At 36.9% G+C, this 27,386-nt stretch overlaps 1 protein-coding gene across 1 annotated transcript in view; it reads right to left on the reverse strand.

The window, feature by feature from the left end:
- The window catches only part of LOC150084788 (C-1-tetrahydrofolate synthase, cytoplasmic-like), an 86,798-nt gene that overhangs the window by 39,346 nt on the left and 20,066 nt on the right, over nt 1-27,386 (reverse strand). The window contains exons 4-6 of the mRNA XM_090376600.1: nt 26,806-26,865; nt 21,732-21,808; nt 4,626-4,726 (exon numbers count right to left, since the gene is read on the reverse strand). Coding sequence (XP_090232726.1) covers nt 4,626-4,726; nt 21,732-21,808; nt 26,806-26,865 — 238 coding nt within the window. The remainder of the gene's footprint in view (nt 1-4,625; nt 4,727-21,731; nt 21,809-26,805; nt 26,866-27,386) is intronic.

Below are 27,386 nucleotides of genomic sequence, written 5' to 3' on the forward strand. Positions count from 1 at the left end.
AGCTTTGTAACTCGTTACTCCGTTCTCACTTGCGGCGCATATTGTGTTACTTGCAATTTATGTGTGCCGTGTTTTTTGTTATTGATTGCTTATCTTTTTACTGTTTTAAATTTTAACCCCCACCCACAAATGTCAGTGAACAGAAATGTCAACTAGTTTAGTTAATATGTACATATTACAGTGCGTATTAATTATTCCGAGTTTCACGTATATTCTTCCGCATTTCACGTATCATTTAATTTTTTTAATTGGTAAGGTAATAAAGAGTAAATTTGTGCTTAATATTCTATTTTCGCTAATTAGAATCGCTGTTTAATTGAATTAAAATTCAATTCACGAACGTGATCACAATGACCGGCGCTTTATACACATCGTATTGTGAACGGTATTTTACTATGGTGAGTTCGTCGTAACGTGATTTGATTGTACAGTGAACCAATTGTAAAGAGGGGGGGATACATTGTATTTTTAACTATTTACGTGAAACTTCGGATAATTGGGGCAGCCGCTTAATCGGGCCAAAATGCACTAGTCCCGATGTGTCCCAAATAACCGGAATCGACTGTATTTAATAACATAAACGTCATAGCATAATAGACATTATTGCTGCATTAGGTATATTAGTTTAGTGTAGTATTCTTAATTAAATTGAATTTGGATAGAAATCATGCTTCAGAGCAGCAAAGCAAAGGGCTCAAAGTAATGGGAGCACTGTGGCTTTGAGGGAGGAACTGAGGGGGAAAGTTGTTCCTCCAAATCATGGTGTTATTAAATGTACTGCTTGTTTGATGTTTGCAGATCTATTTGTAATACGACATGATATTGCCAAGGATGGGGGGGATGTCTTTGGGTGTGCTCAATGTAAAGAGTGGGAGGATATTACGTGCCAACTCAGCCTTGTTATAGGGGTTCATGAGAGCTTGAATACCAGGGTAGATGACCTCGAAGGATTTCAAATTTGGGGCCTCATCAAGCTCTTGATCATCAGGCAACACAGAGGCAATTCCCTAGACAGAATGTGTTGGTCCCACAGGAGCTAATTGTCGTCATTGACTCTATGTCAGGGAAACAGGAAATATATTGCACAAAAAGATAGAAAGGGCCAGGACCAGGATATATCTGCCAGGGTCAAAAGTTGATTTTGTATAGTAGATATTATCTTTTAAAGACAGAAAAGGTAATGTTGTTGTACACATTGGCAATAATGACATTAAGAGTACAAGATCTGCAGGTTTACTTAACAAGTGCAGAGCAATGATGAAAAAAAGTAGTAGTTGTTGTTGTGGTGTTTTCTGGCGCAAGAGCTACTTAGGCCATATTGTGCCTTCCAAATTAATTGAGTTACTTATGATAACTGCACAGTGAGCAGTTAGAAACAGTCATACATTTTTATTTGTTTTATATAGAAAAAGAATTCAGAGAGATTTGCTTCTTTACCTATTATATGCTATTCAGAGAGAGAGGTTGCTGTAGATCTGAAATGAAACTAAAAGACATTCGTCGGGCATTGCTGAACAAGTTACATTCAAGGAGTATATGTTTTACTCTAAGTGGTTGTGAGCAGTGCGCACACTGCGGAGGATCATTTCCTGTAAGCAGATAGAGATGTGTGAGGTGAGTGTGACCTATACAAGTTCTGGCTAAGATTACATCTTCTTTTCTATTTTTACAAAGGCTAGAAGTCCATAATTGTGCTTCAGGTTTTATTTGAAATAGCTTGTTATTTGTTTGCATTTTCTACAGAAGTGTCCATTATTCCATAGATGTTCTCCATATGTTATGTCTATAATCAGGATATGGGACTAGGTTATTTGTTGAGGATAAAAAAAAAAAAAAAAAGGTCATTAGTTAGGGTTAGTTAAATTTGGGTGTCTGCAATTTTGCATAGACATGATAGGAGGGAGTATGATGGAGCCTTGTCAATCAATTTGGCCCTGGAGACATTGTGCAAGCCTCATAGGGTGGAATTTTTCTCAGCAAGGTCAGTGTTTGTTAACAGGAGAAACTGCTTCTATAGGGATGGAATACACTTAAATAGAAACCATGCAAGAATATTTGCTGATTCTATCGAGGCAGTGTTAGGTGGGTTGGAAAACTGATAACTTGGGGGGGGAGATACACAGACTAAGAGATTAATAACAATAGCCACAGGCAGAGGTGAAAGTGATTCTTGCACTGCTTCTATTGAAACAAGCAGCATCCTGAAAAGCAAGGTGACAGGGATTTCAAGGAATATTAGAAGTCATCATGGAAAAAATAAACACATGGGCTGTATTAGGGTGACTAAGAGTAAAAACAGGTGCATATATACTTGCACTTACACCAATTCTAGTAGCATAACAAATGAAGTTGATGAATTTGAAGTGTCAAGACATCAAATGTGGACATTGTTGGTATATCAGACATGTGGTGTCTCTCAGATATAAGAGATACAGAACATGAATATGGGGAGTAAAATGTGTACAGAAAGGACAGACAGGATAGGAAGGTTGAAGGGATTATGCTTTTAGTTAGAAAACAAAATCTAAGGTAGTAAGAAAGGACAGACAGGATAGGAAGGTTGAAGGGATTATGCGTTTAGTTAGAAAACAAAATCTAAGGTAGTACATCCAGTTGACATGGGTGGCCAGCGCAACGTTGAGGCAATCTGGTGTGACATAAGCAGTGGGAAAGCAAAAATGAGCATAGGAGTGTATTATAGGCCTAATCATGCTGATAAGTACAACGAACAGCTGTACAAAGAAATAGCGTGGGCTAATAAATCAGAATGTCTTACAATTTTGCTATTTTAACTTTCCAGATACTGACTTGAACTTGTGGGTTAATCTAGATGACTTTACCCAGGGTCGAATTGGGAAGTTCAAGGAAGGTTAAAGTGCGAGGAGTGTGGCTGTAGAGTTCGGTATCACCCTTAACATCGTCTCACGTGCGTGGTCGGCCTTCAGAACGAAAGGTACAGCTGTTCGAAGGACCAGTGGTGGTCGACCAAGAAAAACAATGCCCAATGATGACAGCTATATACTCCTATAGGCCAAGAGGGACTGACATCAGACAGTGCGATCCATTGCAAACCAGCTGCACAGGACGTAGGATATCGCGGCTTAGTGTGGCCAGGTGACTCCACAAAAGTGGACTGTTTGCCCAACGGCTAGTACACTGTGTCCCTTGAACACCTACCCATTGGAGACACCGTTTACAGTGGTGCATTGAACACAAGGACTGGACAGCAGTGCTATGGGGTAAGGTGCTCTTTACTGATAAAAGTAGATTCAGTCTCAGCAGTGATTCTGGACATCAGCTAATCTGGCAAGAGGTTGACACACGGTATCACTCTGCAAACATCACTGAAAGGGATCGATGTGGCGGTCGAGGTGTTCTCGTCTGGGGAGGCATTATCTTGGATGGACATACACAACTCCAGATACTGGAAGGTGGTACTGTAATCGGTGTATGCTACTGTACTGAGGTAATCCTTCCCCACATGCATCTGTTCCGAGGTGCCATTGGCCCCAAGTTCATGTTTAGGGATGACAACTCCACACCCCCATCACATTGCAGCTGTTGATATGATTTTGGAAAGTGAGGACATTGTTCATATGGATTGGCCTGCCCATTCCACAATCTAAATCCCATCGGACACATATGAGATGCTCTGGGGAGACGCCTAGCAGCACATCCACGCCCACCAGAAAATGTTCACCAGCTGAAGATGGCACTGACAGAGGAATGGACGATGTTACCACAAGAACTTATCAACAACACTGTTCTAAGTATGGACAGGCGGTGTAAAGCCTGCATCGACATTAGGGGGTGGCCATATCTCCTACGGAGGACCACCTCTTCCCTTTGTTCAATCTTTGGCAGTGATGCATCTGTACCATGGCAGCCAGTGCTATGTTGCCATGGTACAGATGCATCAGACATAAAGACCCTCTGTACCATTTTGTTTCTGTTGTTGTGTCGGTATTGTCTCCATCATTTCTGTAACAAATGAGGTTCCTTTGGTATGCTTTTCCCATATCCAGGCTTCTCCTAAGAGAAGCTACAGGTGAAAACCTGACTGGTCATTACGTTTTGCACACAGTGTAGTATCCTGACAATCAAAACTTAAAAAACTAAAATTAAAATTTCATAAGCAGGAATTTTAATATTGCTCCAGTATGGTCTTAATTTTGATCAGCATCATTAATTATTTTTTAATTTGAGAAGTATAACTAGAAACAGCTTTCTAGTTTTACTTTTCCACCACAGAATAGTCATTTAAAATCCTGCTGCATGCCTGTTCTGGTGTTAATTGTCCACAGAATTTGATTTCCCATTTGATTTTATCTGCTTTGCTACCTCAAAATTATTTGTTAAGAAAATTGGGATTTTTTTTTTTTTTTTTTTTTTTTTTTTTACTAACTACACCCCTGTTACTAAAGACATTATTTATGCTTATTATCTAATACAGTATCAAAATAAAGAATCAAATTAAAGTGCACTCACCTCCTTCCGTAATTTTTTTTATATGTTTACTAGACAATTAAATCTAGTAAACATATTAAAAAGTTTTATATTTGTTGCATATCAGAATACTTTTGTAGTCTGATATCAAAGCAAACGAAAAAAGCAAGGATCCTTACCAGATCTTTTGATCAATTCAAAACATCCATATGGGGTGCAGGCAATGAAAAATCCTTTTAATTGCCCATGAAGTAATTTCCCTGCATTTTCATCATGGATCCTTAAAAAAAATTATATTTTATTAGCTATTTTTAATTTTATATTTACATATCAAAAGAATACAAAGATGAAGTAAAAAGTAATAAAATTTTTTCCCTAAGAATATAGACTCCATTAAAAATAACCTTGATCATGATGGAACAATCAAATGAGAAACTGGGCACAATATACATTAAAAGTCCATTATTATGAGTAAAACTGGCTCAGCCACCAAGTGGCAGTGAACATTCATTAGTTATTAGCTTTGAAGCATAAAGTGACTTCAATGATGTTAGAAAGATTATAAGATATCAGATGTTAGAAAGAATATAAGATACCAGATCACTTTAATTAGAAGTATAATTTACATTACAGGCTGTTGTTTTAGACTACTTAAATAATCAAAACTACTTATGACATCTTTGTAATAAAAGTATGGATGCACAATATAACTTTCACAGTGGGTTAAATTTTTCATCCATTTTATTATTATTAAATCTCTCTCCTCACAGAGAGAGAGAGAGAGAGAGAGAGAGAGAGAGAGAGAGAGAGAGAGAGAGAGAGACAATATGAAAAGATAAAAATGTGTGAAGAAACAACAACAAAGACATAAGTAGAAATGGAAGGAGAGTGAAAGGAATATATACCTAAAAATTTTGGAAAATATTAAGTAGAGAGAAAATACAGTCAAAGTTAAAAGCCAATAAATAATAAATGTAGATCGGCACCATCTGACCATGCCGAGGCCAAAAAAAGTGTGAAATATCACTAAAGCTAATATTGCTATCACACTTTTTCAGCATCAGCATGGTCAGGTGGCACCAGTCTAAATTTATCATTGGCTTATAACTTTGCCTGTATTTGCCCCAAATTAATAGTTTCCAAAATTTTTAGATATATATTTCTTCCACTCTCCTTCCATTTCTACTTACATCTTTGTTATTTATTTGTTTTCTTTTTGCTCATTTTCTGCTTTATATTGCCACATATTATGCAATGTGTTGTTGGATATTCCTTATGCAGCCAATTACATTTGTGGTCATCTTTTTTTCTTTTTTCTAGTAAACATATTATTTTCAGTTTTATTTTTATACACACATATATATATATATATATACACTCAGTGATCACTGAATTATGATCATCCACTTAATACCATGTTGGGCTACCATTCGCATGTATAACAGCCACTATTTGCTTGGGCATTGACTCCACCAGATGTCCATAGGGATCTGCAGCCATTCTGCCTGCAGGGCTTTCCACAGTGCCAGAACAGATTTTGTTTACTTATTCATATGACTCACTTCCTGTTCCAAAACATCCCATAGGCATTCAGTTGGATTGAGGTCAGGCAAATTTGAAGTTTGTTTGTTTGTTTTGTTGGTTTTTAGGAGCATTAGCAACTAAGGCCATATTGCTCCGGGATATGCGGTGGTCATTCCTTGACCTTTCCGCATCCTCCGTGTTTGGTGGTGACGGGCTCGAACCCCGGTCTAATCAAGAAGCGTGTGCTGCGCACTGCTGCTCCTTCCCACCTGGTTATGGAGGCGCCCACAAATTTGAAGTCCAATCAAGATGGGTGATATCTTCACTTCAAGGAACCACTCATGCCCACACTGTGCATGATGATACAGTGAATTATTGTCTTGGAACATCCTGTTTCTGTCCGGGAAAAAATATAATAGCAGGGTGCACATAGTCTCCTAAAAGCTGCCAGTAGACCTCACCAATGAAACATTGGTACATATGCAACAAAGGTCATAGTTCTGGCCAGCAAAATATGCCCCATATTAAGCAACCAATCTGCCTACATATTGGGCACCATGCAAAATGGGTCCATGGAATTGTGTTGCTTGCACCACAAACAAAAGGTCATCCATCATTTTTAATTTATTTTCTAGAAGTAGCTTTATATTCCTAGTAATGATACTTAGTTTAATTTGAACTTAGATAGATAGATTTTGTAGGTTATTACTTAATATTGGTAAGGGTTTCCAATCCACATGTTGGACAAGATTTTGCAATTCCGGCGAAAACTGTTTTTAATTATATTTAGCCGTTTTACTGATTAATTGTTATATTAAATTATTTTCTATAAGTAATTTATAGACCTAGTCAAGCTCCTTGGTTTATTTTGAATTTAGATAGCGATTTTGAAAGTTAATTAATACTTAATGTCCGTAGATTTACCGATTGTAACTTACTGCCATTGTTATACGATAAACCGTATATACCGAACTAGTTAGCGTAAGATTTAACGTACAACTAGATAGCGAAACAAGTAGCACTGTATTAGAAATCTGTTAGCTTAGTATAGTATAGTATAGTATTATCAATTAATCAGTAAAATTTATTAACCTTATTAAATTTCATTGTCAATTAAATTGTACTTTTTAAACTAAATACATATAATGACCTAGATTTTACAAACGTAACATTATAAATACATATTATTTGACAGAAGATACAAAAGTCATATAACGTAACTCAGAGATAATACTCGATACTGAAATATATATGCTGAGTGATCACTGAATTATAACCACCTACCTAATACTTCATAGGTCCCCTTTTCCCTTCAGTACAGGAGCTATCCAACGTGGAATTGATTCAACAAGATGTCGGAAGCGTTTGGGAGGTATGGCCAACGAAGCTGTGTGTAATGCGGTCAGCAATCCAGGTATAGAGGTGACTGGTATATCCAGACGCCTGATATGCCTTTGCCTAGTGTCCCACAAGTGCTCAATAGGATTAATATATCATGGGAGTTCAGAGGCCAATCAATATGCTGGAAGTCGGAACTGTGTTCCTCAAACAATTCCTGCACGAGTGCCCGATGGCTCTGTGCATTGCATCTTGGAAGACACCATCACCATTCGGGAAAAAGTGTAACATAGCGGGGTATGCACAGTCAGCAAGCAATTGACAATAGCGGAGACCAGTGACACATTGTTCCACATGCACCAGGGGTCCAATTTCCTGCCAGTAAAACATGCCACACACCATACATCAGCCTCCAACACTACACTTTTGATACCATGCATGATGAATCAAGAGCTTCATGTTGTTGAAGCCAAATCCATACACGACCATCAATGGTGTGGAGTAAATAATGTGACCCATCTGACCAGCACACCTTCTTCCAGTCTTCTAACGTCCAACCTGCATGCTCTTTGCACCAGGCGCGTCTTTTACGCCGATGAACCTTTGTTAGGAGAGGATGCAGTAGGAGTCGTCTGCTGGTATAGTCCATACGTGCAACGCATGGTCATGCCAGATATTGTTCCGGGTTAGCCCATGTTTTTTTTTTTTTTTTTAGTTATTGGCGCATCAGCTTCTGTGGCCATAATGCACCTCCCAAGGTTTTGCAGTACTTTGATCCAAGCCCAAGGCGGGATTTCGAACCCGTGACCTTTGGGTTGCTAGACAGGCACTTTACCCACCCGGAAAGCCCATGTTGTTTGTTGTTATGTTTGTTGTTATGTTTGTTATTTGGTTTTTAGGGGCATTAGCAACTAAGGCCATATTGCTCAGTGAATATGCTGTGGTCATTCCCTGACCTTTCCACATCCTCCATATTTGGTGGTGACGGCTTGAACCCCGGTCTAATCAAGAAGCGTGTGCTGCGCACTGTTGCTCCTTCCCACCTGGCTACGGAGGCGCCGTCCATGTTGTATTGGGTAGTCAACTCTTCAACAGTGCTGTGCCTGTTCGCCTGTACGAGTCATCAGACCCAGCGCTCACCTCTAACATCAACTCTTCGCTAAACTTTGCAGTTTTGCCATCGGGTCCTTGTTTGACCATTTTGACGGCAGTCCACCTACACTTTAACTATGACGGCTCTTGAATGCACCACAAGTTCAGCCGTTTGGGAAATTAAGGCACCAGCTTGTCGAGCACCCACAATCTGTCCTTTATCAAAGTCCGATAAATCCTTCCTTTTACCCGTCACTCTCGGAATTTTACTACTTACTGAACCACCGACAACCTTATATATGGTATGTAGGTTGACCAACTCCACACTCTCATACCTCACGTGTTCAATGGGTTGCATTTAGTTTTCATAGGGGTGGTCACAATTCTGTGATCACTCAGTGTGTATATATACACTTGGTCGTCGACTTACGACCTATGCGACTTACAACCGGCCGCGACTAGACGTAGAAACGAAGGTATGTACAGTATCGCTAAATAAAAGATGACAACATTACTGTATTTAAAATGAAAAATAAAAGATGATAAAAATTTAAAAGATTATAAAAATAAATTATAAAGATGATAAAAAGATTAGAAAGGTTAAAAAATACTGTTAATAAATATATGGCCGACATACGACCAGATCGACTTACGACCTGTCAGTCAGAACAGAAGTCGGTCGTAAGTCGACGACCAACTGTACAGTGTTATAACTGCATTGGGATATAAGTTTAGGGTTATATTTTGGTACTGAAATTTAAATTTTATTTGAAATTGAATCAAAACCATGACTCAGACCAGAGCAGCAAAGCAAAAGGCTCAAGTTAATGGGAGTGCTGTGGCTCAGGGGAGAACTGAGGGGGGGGGTTGTCCTTGGAATCACAGCCTTTTGAAATGTACTGCTTGTTTGATGTTTGTAGAGCAATCAGGAATGGGATATGATATTGCCATGGGGAATGTCTTTGTGTGTGCAAGATGTAAGCAGTGAGAGGAAATCAGGCTCCAGCTCAGCGTTGTTAGGGGCCTATATGAGAGTTTGAAGGACAGGGTGGATGCCCTTGAAGGATTTAAATTGAGGAGCCTATCAAGCTCTCAGCTGCCCACATCAATGCCAGAGCTTGCACTTGAACATCATGAAACACAGCGGCAACCCCCAAGGCAGAATGTGCTGGGACTCAAAGGAACTAGTGGTTGTCGGTGATTCTATTGTCAGGGAAATGGGGAAAATATTGTGCAAAAAGGATAGGTGAAACAGAATCAGGGTGTCCACAAGGCACCTCGGTAGCCAGGTGGGCAGGAGTGGCAGTGCATAGCACACGCTTCTTGATTAGACCGGGGTTCGAGCCTGTAACCACCAAATACGGAGGATGCGAAAAGGTCAGGGAATGACCACCGCATATCCCCAGAGCAATATGACTTGCTAATGCTCCTAAAAACCAAACAACAACAACAAGGGGCAAAGGGCTGATGATGTTGTAGAGCAGATATCATCTTTTAAGGGCACAAAAAGGTGATATTGTTGTACACGTTGGCACTAATGATATTAAGAGTAGGAGACCGGCAAAATTACTTAGCAAGTACAGGTCAATCTTGAAAAAAAGCCATGCTAGGGTTGAATTTGAAAGTGTCTGCAATTCTGCCCAGACACGATAGGTGGGAGTATATGATGAGAGCCTTGTCAATCAATATGGCCCTGGAGGAATTGTGCAAGGTTCAAGGGGTAGAATTTTTCTCAGCCTGGTCTGTGTTAATTAACAGGAGAGACTGCTTCTACAGGGATGGGATACACTTAAACAGAAAGGGTGCAAGAATATTTGCTGATGCTACCAAGGCAGTGTTAGGTGGGTTGGAAAACTGATAGCTTGGGGGGGGATACTGTTAAAATATTAACAGTAGCCGCTGGCAGCAGGTGGTTGATTGCTGGAACAAACTTCCATCTCTCATTGTAGAATTTGATAGCTTAAATAGATTCAAGGCAGAACTAGACAAAAATGTGGAGCGAGTGGATGGGTGAAATGAGAAGGTTTTAAGGTTTTTTTTTTTTTTTTTTTCTGATGCTATATAAGCTTGCTTTCTTGCATATGTTCCTTTACTAATGCTAATCAATGTGCACCAGCTATTTGGACTCACCCCACAAGCACAGAACTCACCATCGACAATGATCAGCAGTGAGGAGAGGGTGTCTCTCAGGTCATTTGCTTTGGATTTTTTTTTTTTTTTTGATTTGGTAGTTGTTGGCGCATCGGCCATATTGCACCTCCCAAGGTTTTTGCAGTACTTTGATCCAAGCCCGAGGCGGGAATCGAACCCGCGACCTTTGGGTTGCCGGGCAGGTACTTTACCCACTCATTTGCTTTGGAACGCCATTGAGCCCATACAATGTGTTGCACCCTTCGCTCATCACAAAAGTCCACCTTGCATATTCCTTTACAGTTCTTTTGCACCAGGAGGTGGTTTTAAACTGTTCGACACCATTCTTTGTACACCTTAACCACAGTGGATCATGAGCAATTGACAAGATATGCCATTTCTGATATAGAAACACCCACTGCATGGGTTTCCACAATCACGTTTCTTTGAAACTCAATGATATCCTTAATACATCCCGTAATTGTTAAGTTATCACTTTGACTTGCACGACCAGATGCAAATTATTACTGCTCTAGCATACAAAACTTTTCGGGTTTTTATGCTACGAACCATGTGGCATAGTTCCTTGTGGATGGAGTAGCCATAATGCAGTGATCACTGAGTATATATAGCTGAGGCATCACAAAATGGCAGACATTCACTGGATGGTGTTTCGATCATGTCAGTGTTGTTAAATGATGTACTGCTTGCAAATGAAGTTGCCACAAAGTATTCATTTATGAGTGACCACTTCAATAAATATTGAAGTGGTCACTCATAAATTTACTTTGATCTGTTTCATTGCTATTTGACATTAACAGTAAGCGTTGCTTCAGCTCAGTTCTAGCCTGATCGTGTAGCTTTTTTTAGCTCTCTTTTATACCAAATGCTTTATCATTAGAGAAAACAATAGTGGCTATTGCTGGCTTTGAAATTTGTCATGTGCCGCATATTGTTCTCACATTTTGGGAATGACACATGGCTTATGCATGGGTGATGCTAGTTTTAAATTTACAGTAAGCGCTGGTTATAGTGATTATGTTTGCAAATTGAATTTTGATTGTAATAAGTGAAAATCGACAAATATTATCCAGAGGCTATAAACCACAAATTTACACTTTATTACCAAAGATTTATTACTAATTAAATGATATGTGAAAATTGTAAGCATAAAAATAAATTTATACTTATGTACATTGAACATAACATTTTATAATATGATTATAATTTAAAATAGTCACCTATTTTAGATTGCTTAAATTATCAATACAAGGTCTATTTATAGATTTTTCAATATTGTGTAACAGTCTGTATTCACGATCACTTGCACCAGTCAACGCTCTTCCAATGCTCTCCTCAAGATGGCTATCGCTTCACGAGTTTGCTGTTTTGTAACTGGAATTCGTTTGGGTTCATCTTCATTTTCCTTCTCCTTGGCAAAATTATTAGCAACAGACTGGGCAATTTCTTCATCTGTTAAAGCTGTAGTAACTCGTAGATTACCATCTATGTCCTCCCAATCTTTAAATTCCTGTTCACCCATGTCTTTAGGCATTATCACGTGACCAGTATCGTGACTTAGTTGCCCATCATGAATAATTAATCCACATTTTTTGAAACAGTTACTAATGCAGGTTTCAGAAACTTTATTCCAGGCATTCATTGTCATATGAAGTGCATCGAGAACAGTTATCTGCTTTGCGATATTGGATGATGTTCCCAAACCTTCATCTATAGACTGGATGATTCTTCGCCTCATATCCAATCTATAAAAGGTTTTAAAGGTTTTTATTATTAACTGGTCGAGAGGTTGAATCAGTGATGTGGTATTTGAAGGTAGAAAAACTAATTCAGTGTTTTTGAAAGACAACTTCGGATGAGCTGGGCAGTTGTCCAAAAACCAATGCAATATTTTTTTTTTTTTTTATCCAATTTCAAATCCCATTTACAAAAATAATCTTCAAATAAAGAAGCTGTAATTCAAGCATTGGTATTATTAGTATATTCCACAGGCAGCTGTTTTACTCCTTTAAAATTTTTAGGCGATTTACTCTTGCCGATAACTAATGTCTACATCTTGATTGTTCCCATCATGTTGCATGTTAAATGAACTGTAATCCTTTCCTTTACCTTCTTTCCTGCAGATGCAAAGGAATTTTTAAAAATCATGCAGTGGTCTGGGGTAGCCCTGTAGTACAACCCTTTTTCATCTGTAGTAAAAATGTTTTCAGGTTTATAAGTTTTTTTTTTTTTTTTTTGGTAGTTGTTGGCGCATAGGCTTCCGTGGCCATAATGCACCCCAAGGTTTTTTGCAGTACTTTGATCCAAGCCAGAGGCGAGAATCGAACCCGCGACCTTTGGGTTGCCAGGGAGGCACTTTACCCACCCGGCTAGCCCGGTTGGCTCAGGATTAAAATGCTTAACACAGTTTGCCAAGAGGTTTTCAACCAGGTGTCAGCTCCAGTACCATTGGAATCCTGTTTCTCTCCATGAATTTTTATGTAAACAATATCATGCCTCTCCTTCCATCTTGTCAGCCATCTGTCTGTCTCATTAAACTCTTCGTGTAATTTTTCAGTAAAATCATTAGCTTTTTGAAGAATTCTGTGATTGATTGGTGCATTAAATGAGTTGGCCTGTTTGAACCAAACAAACAGAGCTTCATCTACTGTTTGGCATTTCCCTTCATGCTTCCTTTTTCTGGTTTCACTAATCACATTAGTGTTTAATGTGTGACGTGATTTTAATAATTTTGATAAAGATTTTTGTTTGTTTTGTTATTTGTTTTTTAGGAACATTAGCAACTAAGGCCATATTGCTCCGGGGATATGCGGTGGTCATTATCTGACCTTTCCGCATCCTCTGTATTTGGTGAGCACAGGCACGAATCCCGGTCTAATCAAGAAGCGTGTGCTATGCACTGCTGCTCCTGCCCACCTGGCTAAGGAGGCGCCTTGATAAAGATGACTGAGGCACTCCTAATTTTACTGCTGTTTCCCTTTGAGACATATTGCCTAAGTTTAATTTATCATACTTTTCTATAATTCATAATTTATCTTTTACACTCAAATTCATTCTTTCTGTTCACTAACATTTAATTTTTTTTTTTTTGAGTAGTACAATTAAAAACACAGTAAAAAAAAAGATAAGCATCAATCAATAACAAAGCACACGGCACACACAAATTCGAACTAACACGACACACACAAGTCAGAGTTTGTACGACACACACACACACACACACACACACACACACACACACACACACACACACACACACACACACACACACACACACACACACACACACACACAAGTGAAGTTTAAATATAGAAATGAAGAGCAGATTTTAATTAAGGGAAACACATTTCACCATAATAATGTGAAAACACAGAATTCCAGCTGCCGGTATTATCGCAAATGTAATAAGATCAAATTTACTACTTATTTATTGTTGTTGTATGTTTTACGGCGCAACGGCAGCTATAGGCCATTATGCGCCAAACAATGGTAGCTCATTTATTGCACTAACAGAATTGCATTAACAGAAAAGCTCAATAAACTGGAAACTGCTAATTGGTTTTATTGTTTTATGGTTGTGACCTCTAGAAATGTGCTTTAGAAAACTATCACAGAGGCATTCAAAACTGATTCTTATAACCAAAAATGTGATTCTAATAAATGATGAAAGTGCAGTGAATTTTATTGATTTGAATTGGTTCTTTGAAATTTGATTCTATAAGGCGGCTGATTCTAATAACCAGTGATCACTATAATGGGCACTTATTGTATTCAAATAACACTACTGTTTTTTCATGAAATCACTGTTCAAAATCTTACAAACTTAGCATTCACTTTTACTGGTTAGATACACATTAATAAGCATTTTTACTTTCTTCTTGAAGTTGTCCCAATAACTTCTAAATGCTGCCAAATTAAGATTAAGTTACCATTAATATATTATTAATCATATTATTGATCTTAATTGTTTATATACATGGAATATTTCCAGTGTCTTTCATGAACATAGACTACATAAAGTTTTGCAAATGGCACACAAAATTATACATTTAGATAATACTGTAATAATTTTAAGTTTGCTTTAGCCCTCTAGATGTTTCACAAAAAAAAAAAAAAAAAAAAAATCATCCAAGGGCTGGTATCAGTATATATATATATATATATATATATATACTGATGAGCCAAAACATCATGACCAGCAAGTCGTTATGCAAATCAAAGAAACTGCAGGTGAATTATGGCACTTGGGCGGGTTGGGATATGGTATAAAAAACACCTGATACTGAGCTCAGTTAATCAGTGTTACTCTTGTTCTTCAGATGGGAAAGGCAGTGGATTTAATCGAGTTTGACAAAGGCCAAATTGTAATGGCCAGACAACTGGATCAGAGCATATCCAAAACGGCAAGGCTGGTGGGATGCTCAGGGTCAGCCATGATTAGTACCTACCGAAAGTGGTCTGAGGAGGGGAAACCCACAAACCGCCAGTGAGGTGTTTGACAACCACAGCTCATCGAGGTGAGTGAAGGCTCTCCCGGATGGTACGTGGCAACTGTGACGCAACTCGCCGGTAACTGGAATGCTGGTGATGGGAGTAATGTGTCACAATGCACAGTAATTGAACACTGCTGAAAATGGGGCTGCACAGGCCGCACCGAGTGCCCATGCTAACCATGGTTCACCAAAAACACCACCTACAATGGGCACACAAGCATGAAAACTAGACCTTGAGTGATTGGAAGAAGGTCGTCTGGTCCGATAAATCATGTTTCCTGTTGCACCATGTGCATGGCCAGATACGTGTGTCTTGTTTACCTGGGAAGTGATGGTGCCTAGATGAACCGTGGAACAAAAAGAAGCCGGTTGAGGTGGTGTCATGCTTTGGGCGATGTTCTGCTGGGATACCCTGGGTCCAGTCATCCATGCCCCGGGCACTCTGACATCTACCACCTACCTAAACATCATTGCTGACCAGGTACACCCTTTTATGGCAACAGTCCTCCCCTCTGGTGGTACCATCATTCAGCAGGATAATTCGCCATGCACACTGCCCAGATTGTTCGAGGCTGGTTCATGGAACACGAGGAAGACTTCTAGGTATTGCCCTGGCCTCCAAATTCTCCAGACATCAATCCCATTGAGCATCTGTGGTTTGTGTTGGAACAGCAACTCCGATCTGCGGCATCTCAACCAGACCTTACAGGAGTTAAAGGATCTGCTGGTTATGTGTTGGTACCAGATACCACAACACACATTTAGAAATCTTGTAGCGTCCGCACCTCACTGGGTACGAGCTGTTTTCATATGGAGGACCAAGATCATATTAGGTAGGTGATCGTAATGTTTTGTCTCATCGGTGTATATACCATTTGGTTTTGGGATAAAAATCATGAAACAAATGAAAATATATCACTTGTCTTTCAATCTTTATTCAGACACTGCTTTATTCAGGCAACAAAAATTTTGGCCATCTTTGTACCAACAAAATGGCTATTTCAATAATGATTAACTTTGAAGATCTGTGATTAACTAAAAACCAAATTGCAAAAAAAATGTTAGTGTGTCACCTATCTAATGAGAATCCTAATTCTAACTTTCTCTTAAAATGAATGCAGCAGCCAGTACTGTCTATTTGGTCATTATTTTCAAGTTGATACTCTTAGTTCCATGTAAACATGTTCTTGTAATATAAGCATAACTGAAATTATCCTTTTTATTTATTACATGGTCATTCAGTATCAACATGTACATAAGTATCCCTTGTCAATATTCACCATCAGTTACTTAGAGTAAGGGGTAAAAGGGGGGATGTCCTAGCAAGTGTGAAAATACAGTCAGACCTCGTATACCACGATAGTTGTGTTCCTAGAAACGCTTATGCAATGCAAAATCGTGCAATATAAACAACAGGCCCTATGGGAAAAATAGGGTTAGGTGCCGACCACCCAAGACTGAACACACATTTGTAACCAAAACATTACCAAACACAATAAATAATCGTAATAAAATAGGTATTTTATTACAACTATTACGTAATAAAATATTGCTAATTCTTTTGCTTCTATCGTAAGCAAACTTGTTTTTTGTTTGATTTTTCTATCCAAACAGATGACAGCCATTCCATCTCTTCCAATTCTTTGTGTCTTAATCCAATGGATTTTAATTACACTTTGAGTTGTTCCTGCTATGAAAGTTGTTTTTATTTTCTTTGCCTTCTTTCTAATTCTCGGCATTGCCTCATTTAGGTCTGTAGCACGTGCAATATCACATTATCTTTAATTTCGCTCAAAGTGTTTCACAATTTCATATTTTTTTCTCTATCGACAGAGGCGGACTGGCCATAAGCCTTACCGGGGAAACCCCGGTGGGCCAGAGGCCTGTGTGATTTTGGCCATAAACCATAGTATGAGGCCACTATAAATTTTCCAGGGTAAGAATTTTTGACCCAGTCTGCCTCTGTTTATCGATATTGCTTTTCTTTTTCTCTCTGAATCTGCAGTGTCTTCACCAGGATGCTTCCCTTTCACACCTTTTAAGTATTTTACTCATTTTTAGGGAATAAAGCACAATTACAAAACGAGGAGGATGCTTGATACACATGCACAAAGCTGCGCACATGTAGCAACTGAATAAACAACACCGTAAAGGCAGAGATACACTATTAACACCTCACATTTTACTAAAGCACATTTCTAGGGGTTACTATCATAAAACAATAAAAACAATTTCCAGTTGCGTTTCTGCTAGTGGAATCTGTTATAAACTGGTAGGAAACTCGATCTAATTGCATTTGCGATTATACTGATAGCTGGAATTGTGTTGGTTTTTACATTATAATGGTGAAATGTGTTTCTCCTTCACTGATATTAAAAACATAAATACATTTTCAGAATCTTCTCTTCATTCCTTTTGTGTTGCGTTCGGTTGGGGTGATTCTGTGCTCGACTGCCATTTCTTAAACACAAAGGCGAATCGTGCATAAGCGAATTCGGTTCGTGTTATATAAGATATTGTTCCCCTATTTATAAATCGTGTATGATCGAATTCATGTAGTGTAAACACGTGTTATACAAGGACTGACTGTACAATAAAGTAAGCTTTAAACTACAGAAATAGAAAAAATTAGCAATGCAAACTACATGTATACTTATTTTTAAATTCATTCATTTCATAAGTAGTTATAAACTTGTTCCTCCATAGCCAAGTGGTCAAGAGAGGGAGTGCAGTAGCACACACACACTCTTTGAGTAGACCGGGGTTCAAGACCCTGACTGCTAAATACGGTCGATCTGCCAACCCACACTGGACCAGCATGGCAGATTATGGTCCATTTCCCTCAGCATGAATTGTTGAGAAGGCTTCCATCATGCAGTGGGTTTATAATTGCTGCAGTTAACTTTTTCCTAAACAGCAAGCTATGCTAAGGGCTATAAATACTGCATGTGTTTAACTTATCAATAATCCAAAGATACTGCACTTATTTTATTGCACTTAGTTGTGCTGAGAGATGATAGAGGTGAATTAACTGGTAGTAGTAGCATGTGACGCAAGAAAGCAAGTGTATGAGCTTATGCAAAACCATCCAAAAAAAAAAAAAAAAAAAACACACCATTTCCTCCAAATGCCTGTCCAGTTCCTCCTTAAATTTATTCAACCTATCAACTTCCACAACGACAGATGGAAGTTTGTTCCAGCAATTAACCACCCGATGGCTAAAGGCAAATTTCCACACATCTATTCTACATCTGTCCTTTCTTAATTTGAATTTATACCTCCTTAGGTTCGTAATCTGAACAAGTGGAAGGATCCCATCAGAATTCAGCGTGCTCAACCTATTCAAGGCCTGGTGGAAGTGACATGTGCATGGAGTTAGAAATTGGCTTCGAGAATTTTTTTTTTTTTTTTAATTGCTTTACAAAGTTTTTATTAGGTGATACAATACTTCAATTCTTCATTTTGCAAATAGACTTAATATAAAATAATATATAACTTAATATAAAATAAATGTAAGACAATTAACCTCAGCAATTGTGGCATAATTTCATTGACCACTTAACCTCTTAAAATTTTTTTAACTATTAATTGTTGTTCCACAAGCTGTGCTTCTTCATCATCTTTTTTCACTTTATAAAATTTTATTAGATCTTCACTAGATAGTTTCTTTTTACAATCATTCTTAAGTTTTTTTCTGTTTTTAATAACAGCTCTCTCATCTTTATTCCTGTAAAACTTCAAATTTTTCTCCTTTACATCTACGGTTGTCAGAATACTAAAATCATTCCAAAAAACCTTTAAAGTTACACAAGGTCAGCCTCAAATGCTTCAGTGATATTTTAATGATATAATGCTATGCAGTTTTAGAGCAAAACTTCAAGATAATAAAATTTATGCCACTAACATAGTGTTAGTGCTAAAGCATCATGGGTACTTAAAAAATATATTTCAGCAAGGTTAGCATTCACATATCCCCACACAAAGTGGAACTGCATATAAAATACATATGTATTTTGAATTGCAGTTGAATAATAACACCATCAACAAAAAAATAAAAGTGAAAACATATGTCCATATAAGGATTATCCAGTTTTTATTAAAAGCCATATATTACATTGTATTTCACCAGTGATGGTAGAAAAATATTACAGAAGCTTCATTATTTTTTTTCCCTTTTTTTTTTCATCATTTATAAAAATGGGGTGCAGGTCTCATTTGGGAACACATGGTATATTTGAATAGAGAAATTTTTTTTTTTTTTTTTATATTTAAGAGATGGAATATTAGTAAATTCCTACTGCTAATATTCCATGATATGTGGGCTATGCCTATACGGAAGTATTCATGAAACTTATGTTCATGTTGTTTCAGGGACAAGAATATTGAAATAATGTTCCATGGCTATATATATTTATGTATGTACGTGTGTGTGTGTGTGTGTGTGTGTGTGTGTGTGTGTGTGTGTGTGTGTGTGTGTGTGTGTGTGTGTGTGTGTGTGTGTGTGTGTGTGTGTATACGTAAGTTATATTAATATATTGAATTAAGTATGCATAAATGGATGTGAAAGTTACACAAAGCGCTAGTAACTAGAAGAGTGAGGAAAGTGGAAAAAGAAGTGTAGTACCTTTTTTGAAGGGTGAAAGAATGTTAATATCCTAGAGGTTATGATGAATTAGAAAATTATGGGCTGAATTACTAAGCCAATATAAAGTGGGGAACTGTAAAGTAAAATTAGTACATCAAAATACTAATAAAATGCAAATACTTAATAAAATTTGCATTTTATTGGTATTTTGATGTACTAATTTTACTTTACAGTTCCCCCACTTTATATTGGCTTGGTAATTCAACCCATAATTTTCTTATATTGGCTTGGTAATTCAGCCCACAATTTTCTTATAATTGGCTTGGTAATTCAGCCCATAATTTTCTTATATTGGCTTGGTAATTCAGCCCATAATTTTCTTAATTCATCATAAACTCTAGGATATTAACGTTCTTTCACCTTTCACAAATCTACTACACTTCTTTTTCTACTTTCCTCATCCTTCTGGTTACTGGCACTTGGTGTAACTTTCACATCCATTTATGCATACTTAATTCAATATATTAATACAACTTACATATACTCTTGCATATTTTAATGCTGCTTTGCACTTTTAGGTGCATCTGTCATACCTGTTTTATTAATCTTGCATTCACTGAAACTATTTCATCAACTGTATACCTCTTTTCATATGTAACTCTTTAAACATTACCTTTAAAGGGCTACATTGAATGCCCACTTATATAATATTGATAAAAATAATAATTGTTATAATCACATTACTGAATGTCTAAGAAACCAAGAAAGGTATTAAATTATTAAACTAGATTATGGATCCGGGGGCACTACTAGTTATAGCAGAAATACCCAGCAACCATAATGAAATATACACAAATGTATTTTATCAGTGTATTGTGTTGGGGTGCTGACCTGTCAAGTGTAATTACAATGGAAAAAATTGAGAATGCCTGTAAGATAAAAGCAGATTACCTGAAATTAAATGAAATTAAGATTAACATAAAAATATTAATGATAACAAAAATGGTACCTAATGCAGTGGGTCTTAGGACTTTAACTACTTCATCAGAGGGTTGGCAGCCAAAACTGTAGGGGCCACCGTAATAAGCAGGGTCTCTGTTTCAGTTATGATGTATATATATGAAATGTATACATCATAGCCAACCTGATAGAGACCAAAAGGAAGGAATAAAGTTAAAATGCTAAAATAATGCATTTTAAATTTTATTAAATCCTGTAAAAGGAAATAATTCCTTTTACAGAATTTAATCAGCTAAAATATTGCCGATTAAATCCTGTAAAAGGAAAACTAAATGAAAGTTTGATTCAATTTTCATTTTAAATTTGGCATTGGTGGACTGATCGGAGGAGAAAGGGTGGTTTGGTTCTTCGATCTTTTCGCCTTTGCGACAATTTGTATAGCGATTGAAATGCAGCAATTCCATGACCATTATTGGCCTTGTGGTCCTCTGTCGATATGGGGCATAATGGTCAGTCTATTATTTTGATTTGATTTGATTTTTGTTATCATTTAGTAGTTCCTTTAACCCTTTTTGGTGATATTTTATGTCTTTTGGAACTGGTACCTTTTGAGGGGGGGATACCGCTAAATTATGTAATTGGCATTATTTTAAATCGGTTTTATTAATTGGATTTAAAGTGCTAAATTATATAGGGGTTTTTCGGCTACTGTTTATGTCTTACCTACCTTTACTCTCCCTTTTCTGTTCGTTCGTTTTAATTTGGGTTATTTTTTTGTTAATTTTCGCTCTACAGTTTTTGCCATACTACTGGCTTATGTTTTATTATATTTTATTTTATTTTAAAATATTGGATATTATATATATATATATATACATATATATATATAAGGTTTGTTTATAAAAAAAAGAAATTGAAGCACCTTCTCACTTAAGACTATCTAACTCAATACTGACTAAATACAAGAAATTCTACCATGCATTTCATTTAGCACACTTATTCCACATGCATTTAACACAATACAAATAAATCACTAAAAAGCCAAAACGTGTTTTACTGTTTCAACATTCTACAAAATAGTAAAACTAATCAGTTTGTCTTTAATGTGATTGTGTATTTGAAATATTTTAAGGTACACTCACCCATCTACATCTTTACTTGGAGAAACTGTATTGGTTACAAGATTGGAATCAATGGGATTATCAGAATCCAATGGCAACTGCAAATAAGTCACATTCAAGTCACCAATTTTGTGGTTTCATTCATAAAATATGTATAATATTACAATAACATTTTTTTTTTTATATTTATACATAAAAATATTATAAATATTTTTAATAAGTTAAAAGAATATTGTGAATGTGGGGCAGGGAATGGTGGAAACATCATAACAAACAAAATGTTTTATGAAGAATATACATACAGTGGCAACATACAGAAGAAAGATGGGTTGACAGATTCAACGGCAGATAAAACTAATTCGTGTGCAACAATTTTTCCCCACGATTACTCAGGAAAAACACTTACAGTTAACTCTCTTTATAACATTTCCGCTCTTAGCATTCTTTTCTTGTGACCTTATGGTCAATCCTGCAAAGTTCCATGCATTTTTTAATACATAAGGAGCAGCAGTGCGTAGCACATGCTTCTTGATTAGACCGGGGTTCGAGCCCGTGAGCCACCAAATACGGAGGATGCGGAAAGGTCAGGGAATGACCACCGCATATTCCCGGAGCAATATGACCTTAGTTGCTAATGCTCCTAAAAACCAAATAACAACAACAATAATACATAAGCATCATTCCTCTTGATTTTATGATTTTAGTTTTGAGAGAAGATGATGGAGACTAAATTCTAAGAATCATTTATGGAGCAATTTGTTTACTTCACGGAATTTTTTTCCAGTGCAGGTCATGTTTATTTATTTCATATAATATTTAACTTGAAGCTGTGAAGATAGAAATGCAACTCGGTGTTAGCCATTCATCACTACATTTGCATGCTCAACTCAGCTTTTTTAATATTTAATATTGTTCTTCTGCTTTTCTTGCTGGTGTCATAATCAGTGTCTTTTTGTCTGCTCACTGTTTGTTCAACATAGGCATTAAAAAAAAATAAATAAAAAAAATTTTGGAAGTCACTTTCAGTAGCAGAAAAATTACTAATTTTTCATTCATTAATGAGAGCATTATTATGTTAATATTAAAAATTATCATGTTTATAATAAAACATATGTTTCATTTAATTTAATAAATATTTTAAAAATTTCATTCTTTAATTGCATGCAAAAAAAAAAAAAAAAAGGCTGAAGGTGCTAAAACAAATGTAGTAAGTGTGCAGATTCAAATTACATCTAAACCACAGTTTTCTAAATGCTACTAAACAATTCTGATTGTGAAATTTGTTTTCCTGTTGGACTGGCATCTATTTACACTTCATATAAAGAAACCAAAGCACTAAATCTACGTTTATATTCAATTGTTAATGGCAGACAGTGTTTTTTTTTTGTTTTTTTTTTTGTTGTCTTTTTGAAGTCCAAAAGTCTTAACTGGTGTAACTGTCAGTGTTTCCAATTGAGAAATTTGTTTTCCTGATTGCTAATTCAATTACTGTACTGCCATCTATTTATACTTTGTAAAAACAATATGAAAAACTAAATCAATGTTTATATTCAACAGCTAACAGCAGGCAGGGATTTTGTCTTCCTCAAGTCCAATGCAGAAACTGGCACAACTGTCAGCATTTTAGATTATAAAATTTGTTTACCTGCTGTACTACCATCCAATTAAACTTCATATAAACGATCTGAAAACTAAGTCAATGTTTACTCATGTTTATATTCATTCAATTGTTAACAGCAGGCAGTATTGTTTATTTCAGCATAGAAGTCACAAAATAATTTATACTCTACTGAATACTTCAGTAGAGTATAAGTATTCGGAAGTATTCACTACTGAAGTATTCGGACATGCTATTAAGACCTAAAAGAGGCCTTTCTGATGAAATTGAGAAATTATTAGACCTTTCTGAAAAAATTGAGGAAAAAAATTAAAAAACCCGTACAAATAAGATAGTTTCCAGCTGTTCCACATGGTGTGACTGAATTTTGGTTTTACTAAAGGAGTTGAACCTAAATGAACTAAAGGAGTTTTTTTTGGAGTTATCAATGTGGGACTAAATGAAAAAACTGATATAAAGAAACACTGGTCTGAAGAATGGACAAACAGAAATAAATTTTTCAAGAATATATTTAGAAGGAAGAGATTTCTGTAAATATTTTGGATGTTGCATCTCTGCCCACCCACAAAAGGACAAGCAAGAAATTCAAAGAAGGAGCTCTAAAAGTAAAAAATATAGTAAATTATCTGTATGAGTGCTGTGTCATAGTGTTAGAAATGGGACTCTGGTGGATTGGCCACTCCCATAACCATTATGGCTAATGATGGCCTTGGTGGAGATGTTTCTGGCACCTCAATCGTTGAAATCTGTGGTGTTCTGTGCCACTGTTGCTCTCCGGTTGGCCAAATGAAACAATGCGAGACAGACATCAATGGCAAGTTCATCCACCACCTTTCTCTGCCCACAGCACTGTCCACGATGAGATGTTATTCCAGAAATGGCGTATTCCCAATACACTCTTGATACTGTTGAACGGGGATGGTACAATTTCTGTACCAACTCTGTGATAGAGTGACCCATGCATCGGGCAACCACTATCATCCCTCTTTCAGCGATCCCAACATGGGTGGTAGCGCTCCCTTGAGGGGTATCACAGCCTTTCGGGGGGGGGGGGGGCATTGACGTGACTACAAACTTTAGGGGATTGTTGACATTTGGCAGTCTGACGTGACAGTTGAAGCATTTAAGTTTAATTTTATTTAATACACAAATCATTAATTTTTAAACTGTTTTGTCCCCAGTTAGAATGTATTTAATAGTCTCAATTCATGGAAATAACACTATAAATAGTGTGTGCTCTTTAGTAAAGAAATTCTGATAGCGGCCAGTATCATATCAAGGAATGGGGATATTAGCCACACCCTGGCACTAGGTAATGTTCCAATGCTGTCTTGAGGGAAATTGGAACCAATCACGAGAGTGTAGGATTTGTGAAATAAGAAAACTCCTATATCTGCAATTTGTTTCTTGTGTGTATTTTATGGATTTATCGACCTACCTGGAATGTTAAAGGTAAGTGCACAACTTATAAAGTTCAGTTATTATTACTATTGACGTACATAGGATCATAGGCATATATTTTGACTTTATTTATTTATATTGTTTTCAAACAGAAAAATCTGTTAGATCTCAAACACATTTTTCAACGTGTGTTTCAGAATTGCCTCTGATCATGGGCACCGGCAGCATGGTGCAAGTGCACCACCTTTGGATTTCGAAGTAATACACAATTTTTAATATTTTCATTAATTTATTGAAACATAAGATATCACACATATTTGAAAACTGTCCAGCCAATGCCCATGCCTCTGATGTCTTTACAGCTTCATCCAATTACTGAAAACATTTCCTCACAGCTCCTTCAACTTTGGAAATAAAAAAAACTGCACGATGAAAGGTCAGGGCTGTAGGGTGGATGAAGAACACATTTGACATTAATGCTGGCTAAGTACTCGATGACAGTATGAGCAATGTGAGGTTTTGCATTATTGCCGTGATGCAGCATCCACCCAACTTTGTGCAGTTGTGGTCATGTGCAAAGAATGTGATCCCACAAAGTGTGCAATTCAGTTCAGTAGTAAGGTCCCATAACAATCGTATGGTGTGGCAATATGCTGGTAAACCATTCCTTGAATATCAAAGAAAGAGACAACCACAACCTTTCCTGCAGAAGCTACAACTTTTGCTTTTTCAATGTTGGTGATGATGCAGACTTTCAAACAGATCTTTGTTGCTTACTCTCTGGATTGAAATGAAGAAGCCATGTCTCATCCACTGTTATAACCTTGTGCAGAACCTCTCCATCTCCAGTAACCATCCATTGCAGCTCCTGACAAACCACACAAACTTGCGCTGTTGCTCAGTTGTGAGTAGTCGCAGAACCCAGAATGCACAAACATGTGTCACATCTTAATGGTCATGAAGAATACTGTATGTGGTTCCTACTAATATTCTCAACATCTCTGCCAACTACCTTACTGTTATATGACGATCTTCTTTCTTGATTACAGAAGCAGAATTTACGGTTTGTGTGGTGACAGCGGTTGAAACTCCAAGACCACCGATTTTTATAATTGAATCATGTTCATCTTTAAACATTCTAAATCACCTGTGAGTTGTGCTATATGGAAGCACAGAGTCACTATAAGACTCTTAACATTTCACATGCTTCAGTTGACGTTTCCTAGAGTTGACATTACATTTGTTTCTAAAATATCTACCAATGTCAAAAGTAATTTTTTAAGCAGAGTAATCACTGGAGATGAATCCTGGATCTACTACTCTGATCCTGAATCAAAACAAAGCCCACAATAGAAGCACACATTACATCTCCACCTCTAAAAATTATGAATAATCCAAAAAAGGCACATTCTGTGAAACCTTTGGCAAGCACATAAATATGACCTTTTTTAATACGAAAGGCATTATTTACAATCATAATACGAATAAACATTGTACTGTGACTGGAGAATATTATAGTGAAGTTCTAGAGCAATTAAATCAGAAATTGAGCTAGAAAAGACCTGATTTGAAACATCTGTTTTGATGGAGTAGCATCACCACAGATGTTTAAAATCAAGTATGTTTCAGATATGCAATTCTTACATTTTGTGATGCAGTAGCATCACAACAATGTAAGAGCGCACACACACGCACACACACACACACGCACACACACACACACACACACACACACACACACACACACACACACACACACACACACACACACACACACACACACACACACAGCCTTAGTTAAAGAAACACTATATGAGTTAGGCATTGAATCAATGATAGCAAAATTCTAAGGTCCTATTCATGTTCAGCACTACAAAATACATTGGATAACATATTTTATTGAGAAGACAAAAAAGTTTAAATTTATCAATCAGTGTTATTTAGCCTGACTTGATATTAACATACATATATGTACATAATTCTGTTAGGGAAGAGAAGTGAGACACAAAGGACACATTTCGCTAATATTATTTGAGTAAAATTCTATATAAGCATATATCCATTTGGCTTTCTTACTTGAACAATTATGCCATGAGTTGAAGGGTCATCATTAAGTTTCTGAACTTCATCTAGTAACTGGAAAAATAGAATTTGTGTAGCTATTTAGTTAATTTAGAACTTTAAACAGAATAAATCATCAACAATGATACAAAATAATTGTTTATTGACAATTGAACTAGCTATTGTTATATTTTAGTACATATAAAAATAAAGTTTCTACTAAACACTGCCATATTAACTGATAGATCTAACAAGGTCTAGAAAAATTAGGCAGACTGGCTGAGATATGGCAATTGATGTTTAACATTAACAAATGCAAGGTACTGCATATGGGTAGCAGTAATCTCAGAGTAACATACTGAGTGGTACTACACTCAGAGTAGTGCAGAATGAAAAGGATTTATGGTAGCTGTGCAGTCAGATATGCAATTCTCTGAGCAGTGCAGACAGGCTGCCAGGGCAGCTCATGGGATTTTTCTAGCAGGAAAAAAGAAGGTGATTATCCCATTGTATACAGCAATGGTCAGGTCACATCTTAAGTACTGCATACAGGTCTGGAGGTCTCACTTTAGGAAGGATGTAGAGATGCTGGAATG

The sequence above is a fragment of the Mastigoproctus giganteus genome, chromosome 6 (genome assembly GCF_048544385.1).
Source record: "Mastigoproctus giganteus isolate SK-2022 chromosome 6, ASM4854438v1, whole genome shotgun sequence".
In the NCBI taxonomy this organism is placed as follows: domain Eukaryota; kingdom Metazoa; phylum Arthropoda; class Arachnida; order Uropygi; family Thelyphonidae; genus Mastigoproctus; species Mastigoproctus giganteus.